Below are 20,982 nucleotides of genomic sequence, written 5' to 3' on the forward strand. Positions count from 1 at the left end.
CTGGTCAGACCAAGGAGTCGAAGAGAAGAGCCTTGGTCCGAGGGTCCTGAAAATGGGAGTGGAAGCATTGTCTCTCTAGCCGAGCCAGTGAGGTGTATCCCTTACTCAGTTTGGCCTGCATCGCTGGTCTCATCGTGAAGATCGGGCTGGAGAAGATGACCCCCAAGTAAGTGTATGAGGATACGATCTCAATTGGTGACCCACTGAAAGTAAACTGCTTCCGTTGCATGTTTGCTCGAGAGGTGTTAAAGATCATGACCTTGGTCTTGCCAAGGTTGACCTCCAAATCATGGGATAAACAAAAAGCCTGCAATGCATCCAGGTGTCGCTGGAGCCCCTCGGGAGTGGACGACAAGAGTGCCACGTCATCTGCATAAAGAAGAATCCTGATGATGATCCCGGCAAGTAAGCAACCGGTCCCTCCGGAAGCCCCCATGAAAGTCTCAAGCTCATCAATGTAGAGGCCAAACAGGGTTGGTGATAAGGGACAACCTTGTTTGACCCCTATGGTACTCAAGATCTCATCCAACCTGTGCTTGTCCAAACTCGGCCTGGTGAATGGAGCTGATTCCTGATCAGTTATTTGCGACGACGATGAGGGATGCCGCTCAATCCCTGTATATTCCAACTGGCTATCCTCATCGGCGGAAGGAGTGGGTTGGAATACCTTACCCGACCTGGTGATGGAAAAAGAACCCTCCACCGGAGCTGACCTCCTGCCATACACACAAGGTCCAAGGGGAGGAAAGTCCACCGGTGAGAGAGAGAAAGATCTCTCAAGAGGGATGCCGATAACTGGCTCTCCGAAAGTGGAAGGTACAAAATCATCATCTGGGAGGTCATAGAAGTTCTCCAGAGCGGAAAAGGAGTTCCGTTGAGCCAGTCCTAGGGAGGGGGTGCGAAGGATTCCTACCGAAGCATGGATAGAATGTAAGACCCCCTTCCCTCTAAAAAAATATGTGTCTACCTCCAAATGATACAAAAAAGAAGGGGGGGGCACCAAAAATGGGGCAGAGGAGGGAGATACAATATATATGTGCAGGTGGTGATCGTCAGAGACCAATCATAGAGGGGCCGTCAAATGGGAGGCCGGAAAAAACCCTGCGATAGATGATTGGCCTCTGACATCACGCGGCCTAGTCGAGCTCAGTCGTTGGGAGCGACGGGTGGCCCTGTGGATGAGGGCAACGGTAACCCCAGTGGGGCGGGCAGAGAGCAGAGACGAGATGTCATGGACCCGGATGTGTGAGTCTGTCCGCTGGTGCAGCTGTCGTGGCTCTGGCTCTCGCTCACGTCCGCGTCGTCGGCTAGATTGAGGAGAGGTATCCTGTGACTGGAAGAAATCAGTGATGGGCCACTGGGTGTCCTCACGCTGTGTGCGCTGCGCGTGTCGCCGTGCTTGGAGAGAGGTATCTCGGTGGCGAGTCATCTCATGTAAGAAAGGGACTAGGCATCGTTGATCCGGGAACTGCAGCATGTGTGGGAGGGGGCCGAATCCGTCGCAGAAGAGGCAGTGGTACCGGCCTCGAATGGCATAATAGATAGGACATCCGAAAGCAAAGTGCTCCTCCGACTCGATCTCCTGGAAGTCACAAAGTGGGCAAAGGCGGCCCTCTCGTGGGATACCCTCTGCGCGTCCGCTCACGATCTGTAATCGGTGTGACGAAACCCTAAACTGATCGAGGGAGATCCGGAGCGCATGTGGTAGATGAAGCTGTGTGTAACCCGGAGGTGTGATGAAGCCCTCCTGTGAGATCTGGAGGCAGTGTCGGCAGTAGAAGTCAAGCTTCACAGGAAGCTCGGGGTAAAGAAACCATGTCTGGCAGGTGTGGAGCTGGAGCAGATCTGCTCGAATGAGCCGGTTGACCTCCTGGTCAGTGGGGGAGAGGGGAGATGGTGGAGCGTCGAGGTTGTACTGAAAAGGAGGCAACCGGTCTAAGTCGAGGCCCAGTCTGGTGAACCAACTGGAAAGACGACTATACCATCATCGCTGGTCCCCATAAACGGATAAGGCCATAGAGGAGGATAGGGCTAGCCAAGGTAGGCGGAGGCGACCGTTAGAGGAGGAGCTGAAATCCCTGACTCTGTGTAGATAAGTGATAGCCGGGAAAGCCGCATCGAGCTGTAGGGGTGAGGCGTCGAACTCTGCTAGAATGATCTGGTGTGGTACCGATGGTTTGCTACGGATCATCCGAGCAAACATCAGTATCTGTAGGCGCTCGACTCGAGCCCACTCTGTGTCTGAAAGGTCGGCTCCCTACCACGGGCTACCGTACATGCCTGCTGGGCGGACCAAAGAATCAGAAAGGAGAGACTTGGTCCGCGGGTCCTGGAAGTGGGAGTAGTAGCACTGTCGCTCCAACCTGGCAAGAGTGCCGTAGCTCCGGCTGATCGTGGCCTGCATGTCCGAGCGCATCGTGAAGATCGGGCCTGAGAAGACAACGCCCAAGTATGTGTAAGAGTCAACTATCTCAACAGGGTCGCCGGCGAAGAGGAAGTGCTCTCGGTGCATAGCGGGTCTGGAAGTGTTGAAGATCATCACCTTGGTTTCAAGTCATGTGTATCACAGAAGACCTGAAGTCCATCTAGGTGTCACTGAAGACCAGTAGCAGAAGAGGATAATAGTACTACATCGTTTGCGTATAGGAGAATCTGGATGACAGCCTCTGCAAGAGAGCAGCCTGCACCTCCGAGTGTCCTGATGGTGGTCTCGAGCTCGTCGATGTAGAGGCCAAATAGAGTCGGTGACAAGGGACATTTGTTATCTTCGATGGATTCAATAATAATCTATAGGGTGTCAGGAGATACTTCAAAGAGTCAAATGAGATTCAATTTTGACTAATGTTGAGGTAAACATTTAGTTTTGGGGGCAAAAAATATAATTTTTAAGATTATACTCAATTCCTTGTCATATCGAATGTTTTATTCAATAAAAAACCATAAAATTTGTGTTGCGATACATCACCAAGTATACATGTGCTCAAATGTTGATCGACAAATTTCTTAACCTCCGGTTAAATGGCAACTCGGGTTGAGTAATAACTTGGCAAAAGGGAGCTCCGGTCAGGACCATGTAGCCCTTCATATCATTCAAAATGTCTAATACACGTCGGTGAGGAGAGAAAGGTACGTGGCCAGAAGAGAAGACTATCTACGAAGAGGTCAAAGAGGTTGGTACGATATGGAAGACCAGGAAGTTACCATGAATTTCGAGCCAGTAAGGGATGAGAAATGGAATCGTGAGGAGGATTTGGAAAAATGCCTTGCGGAAATCCACAAAGCAACAATATACTCTCTGTCTCCTGTGTCTGGCCTCCTCAATGATCCCTCCAAGTGTAAAAATGTGATCGTAAGTCGAGTGATCTGTCCTGAAACCGGCCTGTCCGGATGCCCTGAGCCCCTGTACCTCTGCGCGAGCACTGACCTCGCCATCTAACACTGATGCATAGATCTTGGACATAACATGTCCAATCATGATGGTCCTGTAACTCCTTGGATCCATGGGATCTCCTGCTTTGTGGATGGGTGTGATAGTGTTCAGGGTCCAGGCTCTGGGGAACCTGTGGCAGACAGCTTCATTGAACAGCGTTGCCAGGATGGGGGCTAGAGTTTTGATGCCATAGGGAACAAACTCTGTGCATAGGCCCTCATGATCCTTAGCTCGGCCGTTGTGAAGCTTAAGCGCTACGTGGGTGATTCCCTGGGTTGTGAAGAGGATGCAAGAAGTGGGGCGGGGGGTGGCTAAGAGGTCGGGAGGAGGCTGATCAGGGATATCATAGAGTGTACGTGCGTAGGAGTGCCAGAGGGAAGTGTCTGTGAGGGGGGAGGGGGATCGGCGTTCTAGGAATTTCCTCCAGAAATCCTTGGAGTTGCTACTAAACAGAATGTTCAGTAGCGTATCCTCATTCTGGCGCAGGAAGGCTAGCTTCTTCCGACGGACTAGTCGACGATAATCCCTGGTGAGATGTGGGTCGGCCCTAGCGTTTCGCAGGAAGGCTAGCTTCTTCCGACGGACTAGTCGACGATAATCCCTGGTGAGATGTGGGTCGTGAGTCGGAGTGTGCGGCGTAATGCTTTACACTCGTCATCATACCAGCTATTGCAAGGGGTGGAGCCAGCGGGTGGAGGGCGGGTGGACCGAGTAGTGGAAGGAAAAATGTGGCGGGCTGCATTGTGAAGGGAGTGGGTGATGAGGGCGGCTCGGTGATCTAGAGAGGGTATGGTGTCTATGTGTCTAAGGAGGGAGGCTAGGTGGGCTGAGTAATTAGGTGAGAGGTTATGATCAAAGTGTATATCATGATAGGTAGTGTAGTGCGGGGTGTGGCTGGGAGGGGCTCGAGGTGCAAGGATATGAAAGAACAGGTAAGTGTGGTCGGCTCCTGGGGGTAAGGGTGCAGTACGGAAGTCAGTGATCTGTGGGGCTAAAGCAGGAGATCCCAGAATGTAGTCGACGACACTGGCTCCTCCGCCATGTGGGAAACATGTGAAACCAGAGGAGGCAGGCCACTGGTCTAGTCCATTGTAGATGACCAAATCATGTATACGTCCAAGGTCCAAAAGAGCCTGCCCATACGCAGTAACGGGAGCGCGATTGTCGGCCGAGGAGGGGGGAAGCCCAAGTCCTCTGTGTCCATCTCAGGTAATAGGACCGGATCTGAGTGGAAGTCCAGGAGTGATGTCTGATGTGCACCTGTCCTTGCGTTGAAATCCCCAACTAGGAGGACCTCTCCGCATCTGGAGAACTCCACAATGTCTGAGTAGAGATCTAAATAGGGGGATACCCCCGTATCGTCACGTAGCATCCGTGCGAAATGTGACGTCTCAGGAGGAAAGTAGCAAACTGCAATAAAAAGGTCGCGTGTGGAGGGGCGTCGAAATCGGAGCCATAGGTAACGGGCATGGACGTCCCGTCTAACCACGGATATCAAGCTCATGAGTGCTGAACGAAAGAGTACTGCAACTCCGCCTGATCCTCGGACCCCCCCAGTATATCTGGTCTCCTCATGGAATACTGACTCCCAGGTATAGCCACTGACCAAGGGGAGAGGGCGCTCGGGGCTCTGATGTGTCTCTGTATAGAAAACGATGTCGTGTCTAGTGTATGACTCTGAGAAGTTCCCAGGGTCAGACCATAGGGTACCATTACAGTTCCATATGGTGCATGCCAAGGGTACTGTGTGCTGAGTCTGAATCTCATAGACCATGTCTCCCTATTTGGGGGGGGAGCCTGCTACCGTGTCTGGAGTACCTGGTGGGGCTCAGCGGCGGGGGCCAACTAATAGGTGGCCATCTCGGACGACAGCCCACTTCCCCTCCTGACGGGCTACATCTCGCTGCTGAAGCAGGGTGCGCCGCTCTTCCACCTGCATAGGTGTGAGATCCTCATCCATGAAGATAGTAGGGTGGTCCTGTAGTGTAGCACGCTGCCTGAGTGCTGCAAGTCGAGCGTGAGTATCCCTGAATCAAATGATGAGTGGCTGTGGGCGCGTGGGGTCCCGTCCTGTGAGCCATGCATGCTCGATCCCATGCTCGGCGAGGCCGAGGGTAGAGGTCACGAAAGCAGTCGCGTCCGCTAAGGGGGTGAGTGAATCTGCGCGGGGAATACCTCGTACTCGGATGTTGAGAGCCTTACTGGCCCTCTGTTCCTGCTTGGCGATGGGGGCTGAGACTGCTGCTTTGGGTGCCCGTCTTGCAACGTCCACCCATCTGGTAGTCTCCGCAATAGCAGTCTGGATGGTAGTGATCCGCTCCTCCACCTCTGGTGTAGTGCGCGGGGCCGCTGTGACTGTAGCAGTGAGAGAGACAACCTCCTAACGGAGGTGAGTGATCTCCTGGCGCATGCTCTGAATAAGCTGATCTTGTGCTACGGTATGATCCCGTAGTCGATGTAGCTCCATAAAGATGTAATCTATCGTCTCAGGTGGGACCTGGGGGGGTGCGAACTGGGACATGGCGTAGGGCTGGGGGGGCGTGGGAGATAGGCTGGCTGTATATGGCAGGGGAGTGGAGAAAGGCTGCTGGGTGAGGGGAAGGGGGGACATAAGAGTGGTGGAGACAAAAGGGAGCTGTGTGGGGGGTGAGGAACTGTGACCCTCTCCTGTGGGGGGCAGGCTGAGGGCGGTGGTAACGGGGGTATTTGGTACACTGGTGGGGGAGGCAGTGGTCAGAGTAGAGATGATGGCTGCGGGAGAAAGAACTGCATTGGTGCCCATTGCACCCGATGTTTTCAGGACTGGTTGGCTGTCAATTGCTAATCCACTCCTGGAGATGCGCATTGTGATGTCTCCCACAATTGGCTTCGGAGACTGTTTGGGTTTGTGGGCCATTGTAGGACTTGTTTAGGTGCACGATTTCCTGTAGAGGCAGATCTTGTTCAGCATTGTTGTAGGGGTGCGCAGGGCCAGTGGCAAGCCAAGGCTTGCAGCTGACAAGGGCCCTCAGACCATGGGGCAGCAGGCCAAGTGCAAGCGAGAGTAGGCAGCAGGTCCCTACCGAGGAGCAGCAGCAGGTCAAGGGAGGCTCGAATAACAGGGAGGGGGCAGCGAAGGAGGAGGCAGGGGCAACGGGTGTTGCAGGTCCAGGCAGCGAGGTAAGAGGCAGCGCAGGCGAAGGAGGAGGCAGCGTGGAAGAGGGAGAGGGAATGCGACGGCAGGCAGCGGGGGGAGGAGGCAGGCAGCGGGATGAGGAGGGGGCTGGAGGCAGGCAGGGGGGGGGAGCTGAAAAGGCTGGAGGCAGGCGGCGGGGGGGAGCTGGAGGCAGGCAGCGGGGAGAGGTAGCGGTGGGGAGCTGGAGGCAGGCGGCGGGGGGGGAGCTGGAGGCAGGCAGCGGGGCTGGAGCGAAGGGGCTGGAGGCAGGCAGCAGGGAGGAGGTAGCGGGGGGAAGGTGGAGGCAGGCGGCAGGGGGGGGCGCTGGAGGCAGGCAGCGGGGGGGAGCGAAGGGGCTGGAGCGGGGGGGGCTGGAGAGAGAGAGAGAGAGAGAGAGAGAGAGAGAGTTGACAGATGCAGATCCTTACTCAGAGGACAGAGCCGGACATATTGGAGCCCAGCGGATGGCACGAGGGGAGGAGTTTGCATTTCAATTTCAGCTAGGTGGGCTCAGAGATCACCCAAGAGGGTACACTAGTGGAGAGCAGAGCATGCTATGTTATTCTTCATATTGAGAGCACAGCAGTTGGTGTTCTCAATGTGTATGCTCCCACGGATCCAGCCCACAGACGCGCTTTTTGGAGAGAGCTCAGAGAGTCCCTTCCTCAAGCAGACACCTGGATTGTCGGAGGTGATTTCAACATGGTTGAATTCGCTGAAGACAAGTCGGGTCAGACAGAGGGTGGCCTTTGATAGGGAGAGAGTGGAGTGGGATAGTTTTGTTTTGTATGCTGGACTTCATGATGCAGCTCGATTGGACGACTTTCGTCACTTGGCTGACAGTCTTCAGTTCTCTTGGTCCGGGGTTTTCCATGGCTCTTCTTCTTTGGTCAGACTTGACAAGTTTTATATTGGCCAATGGGGTCGCCAGAGGAGGACAGATTGGGATCCGCCCGGGTTATGTTTTATCTGACCATGCTCCAGTCCTATTACAGATTCTTCCTACCTCTCGATTGGAGAGCACAGGCTCTGTGAGAGTTCCGGACTTTGTTTTTCAGGATACAGAGTTCGTGGAACGGTTGAGAGAGACTTGGTTGTCAGTGGACACTCCTGTGGATCCGGGCTGGTTGATGTGGGTAGAGGGGGCTTTGGCTAGAGTCAGCATGGCCTGCCAGTTGAGGGCAAAAGAGAAGGAAAAGCTCAGAATCAAAGATCAGAATGCAAGAGCGGAGGTATCCAGACTTCAGAGATTGATTCAGAGTTTTCCTTCAGAGATCAGAATGCAAGAGCGGAGGTATCCAGACTTCAGAGATCGATTCAGAGTTTTCCTCATTCTCTTTTCATCTTTCATCAGAGGGCAGCTTTCGGAGGCTCAGGAGAGACTAGAGGAGATTCAGGGCAAAAGGGCCTAGTTCAAGTTTTACTCCCAGTAGACTTTCTGGATTCAAAAGGGGGATAGATGCTCTAGAGAGTTCTTCAGGGCAGTGGGTCAAAGATTCTCTTCGGGCTCCCCCCCTCCCCCCTGCCTCCGCCCCTTCCCCCCTGCTGCTCCGCTCCCTCTCCCTGCCTCCGCCCCCTCCCCCTTGCTGTCCCGCCCCCTCCCTTGCTTGCCCCTCGCCTCCCCCCTGCTGTCCCGCCCCCTCCCTGCTTGCTCTCCCACCCCCTCTCTTCCTCTCACTCCTCCCTTTCTTCTCCTCTCCTTTCCCCTCCCTCCCTCTCAGCTTGCCCCTCTCCCCTCTCAGCCCCAGCCCCTCTCCTCCTTCCCTCCCCTTCCCCCCTGCTTCCTTCTAGCCTCCTTTCCCCTCCCTTGCCCCCCACAGCTTTTTTGGAACGGAAGGAGCTTTTATTCTGTTCGAGTCGGCCTCCTCACCTTGATTGGCGATGGATATCCCGTCAGCCAATCCTACTCCATCTCCACCGGCCGTGAAAACTATCACTTTCTCTAAAGACGAGTTGCAGCAGCTCAAGAAGGATGTAGAGATTGAGTGCTCTACCACATTGCTAGCACGCATCTTCGGGTCTCACCCTTCCAGATCCCAAGCCAGAGACTGGATGCTTGCGGCTCTCCCCCCAGACCTCGCTCCTCGATTGGTAGATGTTCGCCTTCTGGGACGAGGTTTTTTCCAGGTTGTTTTTGACACTCCAGAGGCTGCGAGCACTGTGCTCAAGGCTGAGTTTTTACACCTGGGACACAGGAAGATCTTCTTTGAAGCCTTTCACCTTGGTTTCGACCCAGTAGAGGCAGATAAGAAAATCTTCTCGCTCTTCATCAGGTTCCCCGGGCTTCCCCAGGTTTACCATCGACTTCTTTCTGTTATTGGGGAGTATTTTGGCGCAGTTGCTGAGATCCCACCCCTCCCTGGGTTGCCATTGACTGCAGCAGAGGCAACCAAGGCTGATGGGGTTCCTAGAGTTAGGGTCCTTTGCAAGGATCCTAACCTCGAGATGGACCACGTCATGATCCAGCGCTCGGATGGTTTCTTTTTTCGCCAGAGAGTGGAGATTTCAGGCAGGCAGGACCAGTGCAGGATTTGTAGGACCTCGGACACTTTGCCAGGGATTGTCCCAGGAAGAAGAAAAGGCCTAAGAAGCCCTCTGGTACAGCTACCGCCTCAGGGCATCGACAGGAGGGACAGGGGGGGGGATTAGACCCGGCACTTGCCCCTCGACCTCGACAGAGGGGTGGTACAGGTCCAGCTCGTGCTCCTCGTTCTTCACGTGGCGGTCCTGCTCAGTCAGGTGCTCAGTCAGGTGGTGGTACAGGTCCAGTACCTATTCTTCAGCCTCGTCAGGGGGGTGGTACAGGTCCTTCACCTGCTCCTCGACCCCCACCTCCCTCAGGCACACGCGACGCTTTACAGTGGGTTCCAGTACGTGTGCAGGTCCCTCCTTCAGTTCACGAGGGTACCTTAGTAGACTCTGCTTCACCTCGAGCTGTCCTTCCTGTCTCACCTTGCACAGTCCGAGACGCTGAAGCTTCGACCTCCTCCCCAGTTGCAGCTTCTTCCTTAGATCGAGCACTGCCAGATGTTCCTCTTGAGGACGGAGAGATCTCCGCGGCTGGGAAGACACCGGGTAGAGAGCATTCCTCACTCCCTCCCTTGGATAGGGGGAAGGGGATAGCTTACACTGTTGATCCTCTTCCCTCACAAGGGATCCTTCGTACTCCGGTGTCTGGATTGCTCCACAGGAACTCGTTTTCAGCCTTGGCAGAGAGTTCAGATTTCCCAGAGGAGGAGTTTGTGCCCGCTACTTTTGGGGAGCCAGTGGTTGGGTTTCCTATTGACAGGGCTTCTTCTTCAGGTGCCAGGAATTTTTCCCCTATTGACTTTCCTCCACTGGGTTCCTTCCCTCCTTCCTCGAGCAGGATGTCTTCCCCTGTTGAGGGGTTTGTTTCTGCCACTAGGTCGGGTAAGGTGTTCCACTCTACATCCTCCCGTCGATGAGGATTATCAGTTGGAACATACAGGGCCTAGGTGGCGTCCCACATCGCTGCCGTAGACAGCTTATCCGGGATCAGCTTCATCCAGGTGTTACTGGGGGTCCCATTGATATATTATTTATTCAAGAGCACAAGCTGGATTATAGAGATTGTGCCAAGTCAGGCAAGTTGCTTTCAGGACATACTTTTTGGTCGCCTGCATTGGGAACTAGGGGAGGCACTTTTATTTCAGTTTCGCAGTCGGTTCTCCCCTTAGTTGTTGGGCACGGAGTCATTATCCCCTCTAGAGCTCAGTGGATTATTCTTTTGATTGGAGGGCGTAAGGTTGGCTTCCTCAACCTATATGCCTCCAACATTAGAGGGGAACGTGTCCTTATGTGGAAGACTTTGCTCTCCTGGGCCCCCATTGTGGATTCTTGGGTGATTGGAGGTGACTTTAACATGGTCGAGTTACCTTCAGACAAAAAAGGGGGTAGAGAAGGCGGACTTCACTCTTTGGAGAGAGCAGCTTGGGATGCCTTCCTTTTCCATTTCTGTGGCAGAGATACTTGGTGTGATGATGCCTTTCTTATTCAGCCACAGTCCCTCCTGTTCTCTTGGTCGAACAGGAGGCAACAGATGCCTATTCATGCACGCATTGACAGATTTTATGTAGATGACTGGGCACTAGACAGAGGTGGATCGGTATGCATTGCTGCGGGGGTTTCCACCTCAGACCATTTTCCTGTTGTTCTGGCTATCTCAGAGCCTCACTTGAGAGGCCGATCTGCCAGCATCAGGATTCCAGATGCCTTTTACACAGAGGAGGACCTTACAGAGGCAGCCCTACGGATGTGGTTTGCTCATGTCCAGGGAGGGCAGCCACATCCTTCACATTTAGCCGCTGCCCTCTCTGGTATTAGCGACTTTTACTGCTCAGTTGCTTCTACCAGGAGACGAGATATTCTCAGACGTGAGATTGGTGTTCGCCAGCAGTTAGCAGCTTTGCAGAGGGAAGAGCAGAAACGGCCTTCAGATGCTTGGATTCAGGAGCGCCTTGCTGCAGTGAGGGCTCATCTGCAGTTATTGCTTGATCATAGAGCAGAGTATGCCTTTCATGCACGGGAGTCCTTCTGGATTCAGATGGGTGGTAGAGTCAATAAACACTTTTTCTCTACTCTTGGCCCTAGACATAGTAGAGAGTGTATCTCAGCTTATTGACTCACATGGGGTTTTACAGACAGAGCCAGATGACGTCTTACGCATAGCTTCAGATTTCTATGCCACCCTCCTTACTGCTGATCCTGAGACACACGATATAGAGGATGCTAGACAGGCTATTTGGGAGAGTATCCCAGTGTTGGTGAATCCGGATATGCATGTTCTACTTGACGCACCTTTCACCAACACAGAGTTCAGGACTGCACTTTCAGCCCTTCACAAGGGCAAGTGCCCAGGTTTAGATGGCCTCACCCCGTCTTTTTTCATTGCATTTTGGGATATGATTGGAGACTATATTACTTCAGCCATGCAGGCCATTTGGGACTCTGGCGAGATGCCTGAATCGCTTACAGAGGGCCTCATCCACCTTATCCCAAAAGGAGGTAGCAGAAATTTATTGTCCCAGTGGAGGCCTATCACACTTCTGGGGACTTGTTACAAGATTCTGGCCAAGGCTATCAGCCTCCGATTGCAGCCACTTCTCCCTGATCTTATTCATGACACTCAGACGGGATTTGTGCATGGCAGAAGTATTTTTGATAACATTTTTTCTTTTTGGGAAGCTTCAGAGTGGGCCATGCAGAGTGGCCAGAATCTTGCCATTCTACTGTTGGATTTTGAAAAAGCTTATGACAGAGTAGATTGGAGTTTTTTGGAGGGCACCCTTCTACGCTTTGGATTCACTGATGTTTGGATCAGAGGTGTTTCCTCTTTGTACAGATCAGCCCATAGCCAGGTACTTATTGGTGGGGTAAGGGGTGAGAGATTTCAGATTTCGAGATCAGTCCGTCAGGGATGCCCCCTTGCTCCTTTCCTTTTTTTATTCGTGGCCGAAGCTATGAGCATCTATGTTAGATCTCAAGCTGACATCTTTGGGCTGACACTTCCTATCAGAAGAGAAGAGGAGCTGCTTGACAGTGAGTTGGCTGATGACACAGCGATTTATTTGGATGCCTCTCCACAGACATTGACTTCTTTCAGGACAGCATTGGATTTATTTTGCTTGGCGGCAGGGGCACAGATAAATTGGCATAAATCCAATGGCTTTTGGATCAGTGATGAGGACACTCCAGTTTGGGGGCTTGACATAGGGTTCACTTGGGTTCAAAGGGGTGTGCCTATCAGGTATTTGGGCTGCCAGGTCGGCTTGGGTATTTCTACCACGCAGCAGTTTGCTCCCGTGTTGGAGAGCATCAGAAGGAAGCTCCTCTTTTGGAGCTCAGCCAAGCTGGATCTTGCCTCTAGAGTTGTGGTGGTCAACCAGGTCCTCTTGGCCACGGCCTGGTTTATTTGTTCATGTTGGTGCCGTTCTAGGGACTGCATCATTCAGCTCAGAAGACCGATCAGGAACTTTCTCTGGAGTGGGCTTGATGGCACAGCAGATGCCTTAGCCAGAGTGGCTTGGGAGACCCTCATCCTCCCTACACAGGATGGGGGTCTCAATATTATTGATCCAGATTTACAGTGCAAAGCCTTACTTTGCAAGATAGTGGTGCGAGGACTTATGCCAGGACAGGAACCGTGGAAGGACTTTCTTATCAGCAGCATACAGAGGTGCACACCTTCCTCAGGAGGAGACTGGATGAGCAGTGTTAGATGGATCTTCACCTCAGCACACCTCAGATCACCTTCATCCCCTCTCATGGTTGCCATTCTGAAAGCTTGGGCTAGTTTCAGAAGTTCTCTTCGGAGGATTCCTCCTTCCTCCCGGGAAGAGATTGATAGGCAGCCCATCATGTGGAACGACAGTATTTTAGATGATCGTAGCAGACCACTGGGTGCCTCACTCTACATGCAGTGGGCCAGGTGGGAGAGGGGACCTGCTTCTTCTTTGGGATCTTGGAAAGCTTTCCGTAGGCTTCCAGAGGAAACCAAGTCAAGGTTGACAGGACATCTCAGAGGGAGTGCAGGGAGGATCTTGCAGATTGAGACAGCCCTTCCAGAGGCTTGGATAGACACAGATGATATGCCTCTCACTTCCTCCACTTGGGCAGGTACTTTCTCGAGAGGCGGGGTTCCACTTCAGGTCTTAGCCTTCGGAGATGCACAGGAGGATGCTTTGGTTTTCAGTGTCCAGGATGGTGGCAAATTGCTCAGATCTACAGATGATATATTGCTTGAGTTTGCTTTTCAGCCTATCAGGGTCATAGGCCTTTTGATGAAGGGATCAGATTCAGAGTGGTTCTTAGACCCTGACCCCCAGTTACTCTCCACCGGGTCTTGGAGACTTTGGCTCTATGGAGGAGTTCCCATCAGGTATTTACAGTGGGACCCCGGAGAGTGGGAGTGGATTGACGCAGGGCATCGAGAGAAGACCATCCCCTTCTTTCGTTACACGGTCAGTAATGCCAGGAGATTTCAGCTCAGTAGTAGAGGCTGGAGACCCTCCAGAGTTCCTCATTGGGAGACTTTTGGTATTACTGCGGATCAGCAGAGGTACTTCTGGAGGAGGCTCTGGAAATCCCACAGGAATAGAAAGATCACTATCTTCTTTTGGCTTTCTATTCATGGAGGGATTGCAGTGAACCTTTGGAGGTCCAGATTCGGAGCCGACCCTACTTGCCCTCGTTGCCTTTCTGCTTCGGAGTCTATTCAGCATTGCTTATGGGATTGCAGACAGGCGAGATTGATCTGGATGGGGATAGCCAGGATCTTCAGTCACTTTGGTGGCTTGGCTTTCTCTTACAGGACCTCAGGTTTTCTATGAGGGACTTGACTCCTCTCGGGCCATTTCAGTTCGACGTCATCGGGTTGAGTTCTGCTCGCTGGATGTGGTTCCACACTGTCCTTTTACAGCTGTACATGCCTCTGTGGATACTTCTTGGGAGATTATAGCGAGCATAGCAGCCTGGCATATCTGGAGAGCCAGATGCACAGAGGCTATGGAGGGTACTCAGATTCATCCCTCGCACACATTGGCTAGTATCTGGACAGACATCGTACACACTCTGATGGCCGTATGGACGGGTATGCAGGGGGACTCCCGTGCAGCCTCAGCTAGGAGGGCTTCTTTCTTCAGGGAATGGAAGGATTCTCCTTTCTTCTCTGAATCTACTACAGGGTTGAGATGGCACTTTCAGCCTCAGCCTTGGTTTCTTTCCACCTCACTCTGAGGGGTTTTTTATTATCCTCATGATTTCATGATGTATTCCGCTTTGTCTCGCGGGTCTTTGTTCTTACTTAATAGAAGTCTTTTTCATGAAAAAAAAAAAAAAAAAAAAAGATACTCTTCGGACAGTCTTCGTAGACTTGTGGATGAGGCCGGGTCTCTTCAGACGGACCCTCACCGTCTTGTTGAGATCACTTCTGATTTCTATTCCACTCTTTACACCGCCAATCGAGTCACCGAGGAGATGATCAGAGCTAGAGAGGAGATTTGGAGTCATGTCCCCCTGATGGTCTCAAACAGGATGAGTCATGTTTTGGATAGCCCTCTTATCACTCCTAGAGATCACGGACGCGTTACATGAGCTGCCTAGACAAATGCCCCGGGGGAGGACGGTTTGTCGCCACTTCTTTTTAGAGCTCTTTGGGATACGATCGGGTCTCATCTACTCTCTGCCTTTTCAGAGGCTCTCGATACAGGATCTTTGGGCGAGACATTATGCACAGGTATGATTTGTCTCATCCCGAAAGGGGGAGACAAGACAGTCCTACGTAATTGGAGACCCATTACACTTCTAGGGACAGCCTACAAGATCCTAGCGAAGACCTTGGCTCTTCACGTAAAGCCTATGCTCCCAGATATCATCAGAGCTACTCAGACAGGATTTGTCCAAGATCGGAGTATCTTGGATAACATCTTCACTTTTTGGGAGGCCACTCACTGGGTGAAGGAGAGTCAGCAGGAGATTGCAGTTCTTCTTCTCGATTTTGAGAAGGCTTATGATAGGGTGGACTGGGGTTTCTTGGAGGGCACTATGAGGAGGCTAGGCTTCAGTGATAGATGGATTTCTTGGGTCTCCTCACTTTACTCCCACTCTTCTAGCAGGATGGTGGTCTGTGGAGGCAGAGGACCGGCATTTTAGCTATCTAGATTGGTACGACAAGGATGCCCGCTTGCACCTTACCTTTTCCTTTTCGTAGCGGAGGCTATGGGATACTTTATGCAGGCTACCAGTCATGGCACTTTGGGCCTCCATCTGCCTATCCAGCAGGAGCAGGAGCTTTTGGACACTGAGTTTGCTGACGACACGGCACTGACAGTCAGAGGAGGTGCATATAGTCTCGCTACTGCTACGGATTCAATTAACAAGTTCTGCCTAGCCTCAAGGGGACTTGTCAATTGGAACAAATCAAAAGGCATCTGGACAGGAGCTCAGCAGGATACCCCAGCATGGGGAGGAGACAGAGGCTTTGTATGGATTCCTAGAGGCACCTCCACAAGATATCCAGGCTTCCAGGTTGGCATTGAGGTGTCCCCGACGCAACAGTTTGCCCTAGTTCTTGAGAGCATCTGGAGAAAGCTAGCCTACTGGAGCACGGCTAGACTTTCTTTGGCCGGAAGAGCGCTGGTACTCAACCAGGTTCTACTAGCGACTATGTGGTACGTTGCGTCATGTTGGTGCTTTCATGCTGACTCGATCTGTCAGGTGAGGAGACGGAACTTCCTGTGGAGTGGTGGCGACGGTTCTGAGGACACTAGGGCCAGGGTTTCATGGGATACTATCACTTTACCCTCCTCGCAGGGAGGACTTGGGGTTCTTGATCCTGAGATGCAGAGCAGAGCCCTTTTAGTCAAACTTCTTGTTAGAGGTTTGACTCCAGGAGATTAGCCGTGGAAGCAGTTCCTACTGCATGGGATTCACCACTGCACCCCCAGAGCAGCAGGCCAGTGGGCAGGTAGAGTCAGTTGAATCTTCCTGGCGGACCAGCATTCTCAGTCTTCCTCACTACTTGTGAAAAGGCTTATTCAGATATGGGATCACCTTCGACAACACCTCATCAGAGCAGTTCCCTCCTCCAGAGAGGAAATTGCCCGACAGCCACTCTATCATAACCCCCTGGTTCGGTATCAGGGATCTTCCCCTAGGACTCCCCTGGCCAGATGGCATGCTCAAGGGGTTGTGACAGTCGAAGATTGGTTCAGAGGAGGTGTGGAGATGTCAGAGGAGGAGATCAGAGATAGACACGGGCCACTTGGACAGATTATTGCCACCAGATTACTGATCATGAGAGCTATTCCTCAGGAGTGGAGGGATATGCTTACAGATCCAACCTATGTTCATCCCATCTCTACTTGGTCAGGTTGTTTTAGTGAGGCTAGGCTATGCATTGGAGTTCGTTTAGGACCGGCACCGTTTACTTATTTTGAGACGGACTTCTCTCACAGATTGTATCCCACTCAGCCCCTGGATCGACAGGAGCTCCTTTGGCAGAGAGTCAGGGTCATTGGTTGCTTGGGTAAGGAATGGGCCACAGATCCTTCCAGGTTGACCATTGCAGAGGATCCTAGGTGGAGACTTTGGATTTTTCAGGGTCGACCTCTTGCGGAGCTCGACTGGGACCTAGGTGAGTGGGTGTGGCCTGCTCCGGTGGCAGGCGTTCGTCCTCTTTCTTTTTTCCAGTACTCGACGAGGGCAAGTTACAGGCTTCAGCAGAGAGACTCTCATCACCTACCATCTGCCTCACAGCATTGGCACGCACAGGGACTTACTGCAGAGCTCTTGCTGAGCTACTGGACTCACTTTTGGGGCATCAGTAGAGCGAGGAAAGTCTCCTACTTTCTTTGGCTCACTATACATAGGGGTATACCTGTGGGTACTTGGCTTCAGCAGATGGGTAGACCCTCCTTGTGTATGCGTTGTCAGCTTGCAGAGGAATCTAGTAAGCATTGTTTATGGAGCTGCCCTAGCTCTAGAGTGGTATGGATAGGTATCTTCAGGTTGTTCTCATATGTTACATCCGAGTCCTTTCTGATGACATGGGGCGCTGCCCTTTGGGGGAGAGGATCTGGAGCCTTTGCTCTCTTTGAGTCAGAGCCAGGAGACCACGGTTTCTTCATGCAGCGTCGCCAGAGATGGGGTCCCACAGATGTCAGCATCATGGAGCCGCAGGATTTACCTTTGATACCTGTACCAGCTCAGGATTCCATGCCTACTTCACCTGCAGGGTCAGCCAGGGAGGTGATTTCCAGCATTACCCTATGGCGGATATGGTGTTCGCAATGTTCTTTTGTCTTTGGGGGCCATTTATGCATGGAGGCTGACACTCTCGCTTCCATTTGGGCAGAGATTATCTTCACTCTCAGGAGTCAGTGGGAGCGGTGTACAGGTTATAGGGTTTAGGAGGAGTCTAAGGTTGAGGAGTGGAGAGCTAGTCTCCTTCGCAGATTCGAGGGGTAAAGGTTGAGGAGGAGGGACAAGGAAGGAGGACGAAGAGGGAGGAGAGAGGAGGGGGGAGGACAAGGAAGGAGGAGGAAGAGGAGGAAGAGGGAGGAGAGTGGCGGAGGAGTGAGAAGGTAGGAGAAGGAGGAGGAAGGAGGAAGATGGGAAGGAGGAGGAGGAGGAGGGAGGAGGAGGGTGGAGGAGGAGGGTTAAGGAAGAGGGAGGAGGGAGGAGGGAGGAGGAGGGAGGAGGAGATGGAGGAGGAGGAGGGAGTACAAGGGTAGGCAGTGCAAGGGAAAGGGCACGCTAAAACATGATAGTGTAAGAGAGCATGGACGCAATGGAGATCAATCACATGAACACAATACTGAGCTTGAACACTGAACCCCAAAGAGTGGGAGCTTCATTCCATTGAGAGATATTTATACATGTTGGTCTCTATAAAATCCATAGGTACCTCTGTGGTGGGACCTCTTTTGTAGGAATCCTTTTGGTGTCTTGTACTTATACTTTTGTACACACCGACAAGATACTTGGTACTGTGCGCTAATTTGAGAGTATCTCCTTGTCTAAAGCTAACTTCTGAACTGCTTGATATTCTGCACATTCTTTTCAGCCTCTGGGTCTTTGTAAAGCAACAGTGTGATACTAGGATTTTCTTTTGGTTTGTGTCTTACTGACATCACCCAGGCATAGGTAAGAGTGCATAGATTTGTGCTTATTGCAATATGATTCTACTGACTAACGAACATGGGACATTGCATATGATTACAGGCATCAGTAGTACGGCAACTGAAGGAATCAGAGATGGCTACACAATGGACGCTACTTTACCAGTTAAACAACAAACTTCGCATACTTTTTTCTTCGATTCCCTCTGTTGACAATCGACTCCTTTTTGAATACTCGGCAACTTCTCAAAATTGATTCATTTCCTCTTATCCTTTTTATGAGAGGTCACCTTTGTATTCCTTCAAATAAATCAGCCACTGTACAGGCAAGGATAAGTGTAGCCCTCATTACCATTTTCAAGTGTGTCTCAACGGCAAGAGGGGTGTCTCTTCATACAGATATTGTCAGGCCTCCAAGTGTTTCTCCAAGTGTTTTCTTATTGTATCTTGAGTATTCCCCAAGCGTTATATGGCAGTTTCTATCAATCATGGTGTTCATCCATAGTGAGTAATGGTGGTGAGTACTGCAAAGACTGTTGGATATAAGTTTATCATTATCCCAAGGTATGGATTTTATGCAACTTGCAAGGACAAAGAATGTCGTTGGGCAATGTGGTGCAATTACACAAGGAGCAGCATCATAAGAAGTCAGGCTTGCTTGAATACACTACAGATTTTGGTAGCGGTTCACCAATGGAATTATGAACTCACAGAGGATCTCAGATGGCAAGGTGGCATGAGACCCATGCACTTCTCTCAGTGGCGCAATGCAAGCCAAACACTGTTTGTTATGCTGTAGCATAGTAGGAAGATTTTATCCAGTCAATGGATGGGATGATAAAAAGGCTTTGTGCAATTTTGAGATGTAAATAACACTTGGATATTCATAATTTTGGCGGATATGTGATGTAAAGACACTCACCATTATGTGCATCCAATTCTTGACATGTTTGTATATTTTTTACTAATTGTTCCTATCATGGGGCTATCTGCTACTAATCTTACCTTACAGAAGCATGGAGGTTGAGCAGTGCAAGGAGGGGTCTATGAGGAGATATTGCTTACGAAAGTCAGACAGTAGCATGCTGCAAAATATTTAATGCATGAAGGGAAGAATGCATGCATTGAGATAATCAGTTGATAAATAGCGTTCTGGAAGCATCATGAATGATGTTCTGAAGTAAGATGCAGGCTCAAAGTCATTACTGGCTTGCAAGACTCTGTGGTTCTCACTGCTATCACTTTCCTGCAGCATTTATGTCACTGCTCCATTCATGCCTAAGCATTTTTGTCAAGGATCTTAAGATTTCAGTGGCAAAGATGTATTCAGAATTTAAAAGAGATGTAGCTGTGCAATACTGGCAGGAATGACAGTGGCTTTATTGCTTAGGCTAAGGCCATGTGGCAGGAGTTCTTTGCAGATTTTTTTAAGGCTAGTTTCTATTATTCCATACGAGGACAGACTATATCTTCAGAGTTGGAAGCGCAATACCCACTTCTTGCTAGGGCTATCCAACCAGACACGATTAGATAATCAATCAAGGCAGTTTCTTTGACATCATTACTAAGAGAATTTATGTTTGTTACTGTCTCTAGAGGCCAGCAGCACGTTGCAATGTTTTGAGATTCCAGAAAGTCCTTGATGAAAGTTTCATAGAAAGCATTCTGGCCCAAGCATGCTTCGTAAAAGGCTCACTGCAGCTTCTTCTTTGCATTCTTTGGATTCTCTCCTTCTCCCAATCAATGCCCTTCAGGTCCTTACACTTTCTATCTCAGCTATTATTGTGGTCCAACCAAAGGCAAGCCATCCAAGTCTGGTGGTAACTCAGCAGCAGCCATTGACAAGTCATCTTGTGCATCTTGCAGGCATGGATCCAATGCTTCTAGAGAGGAAATGATAAAGAATGTGTACTGGAGCTCAGGATGTCAGCCTCCCAGTGGAATCCTAGATGTTTCACCAGTGTCTAGATCAGTTTGGACATTACCCACTTCCAACAGTTTCCTTCTATGTTAAGAGCATACATGGACTTCAATACTCAACCAAGTTCTCCTTGCTATGTCTTTCTCAATTATAAGACACTCTCAAGTTGGAGAGACTTGCAGGAAAGCTTATGGAATGGAGCAAATGGTATCTCAGAAACTAGAACCAGGGTTGCGTTGGTGATCCTCATATCAGCCAGTTCTAAGGGGGCCCTGGTGATTTTGATATCACTGATGTAGAGCAGAACTCTATCGATGAGGTGCTTTTTAAGACGGACCACCTTCAATGATGAACACAGGTTTGGTAAGTTTCAGTGACATCTTTTAACTATGGTTCAAAATGTGGTATGTTTTTAGTATATGTCACCCAGGCTCAAGCCCTAGAATGCACACATTTTATTGTATTCAAATAATTATGTTCCAGACCAAAGCCAAAGGTGAGTGCTAGATAGACTGGAAAAAGGTTCAGCATGGATCACGGTGAGAGCTTGAAGAGAGTCATTCTCTACAAACAGTGAGAGGCTGCCAAAGGTTATTGTTTCTTATGCAGCCCAATGCTGAAACTCAAAAGAGGTGGTTGCCTTTTAAGCGGTATGACAGGGTGCTTCAAAAATTGAACTCGGGAGTTTTGAAATTCAACTTTATATTTCAGTTGCAAGAAAACGTGGCCCTAGTAATGTGGTAAAAAAGAGGGCAAACTTGCAATTGTTAATTATGGACGATACTTGAGCGAGGGGCCAAAAGCCAATACTCTTTTTTGAATTCCCAAGTTCCATTAT

At 50.9% G+C, this 20,982-nt stretch overlaps 1 protein-coding gene across 2 annotated transcripts in view; it reads left to right on the top strand.

Moving 5' to 3' along the window:
• The window catches only part of EMB2410 (embryo defective 2410), a 231,310-nt gene extending 211,086 nt beyond the window's left edge, over positions 1–20,224 (top strand). For both annotated transcript variants that reach the window (XM_087378591.1, XM_087378592.1), the window contains one exon: positions 18,327–20,224. In XM_087378591.1, the coding sequence (XP_087234717.1) occupies positions 18,327–18,479 (153 nt within the window). In that variant the 3' untranslated portion in view covers positions 18,480–20,224. The remainder of the gene's footprint in view (positions 1–18,326) is intronic.
• Positions 20,225–20,982: the final 758 nt, after the last annotated feature.

The sequence above is a fragment of the Dipteris shenzhenensis genome, chromosome 8 (genome assembly GCF_047967505.1).
Source record: "Dipteris shenzhenensis isolate YYH24624 ecotype China chromosome 8, Dip_SZ_1.0, whole genome shotgun sequence".
NCBI classification, from domain to species: Eukaryota; Viridiplantae; Streptophyta; class Polypodiopsida; order Gleicheniales; family Dipteridaceae; genus Dipteris; species Dipteris shenzhenensis.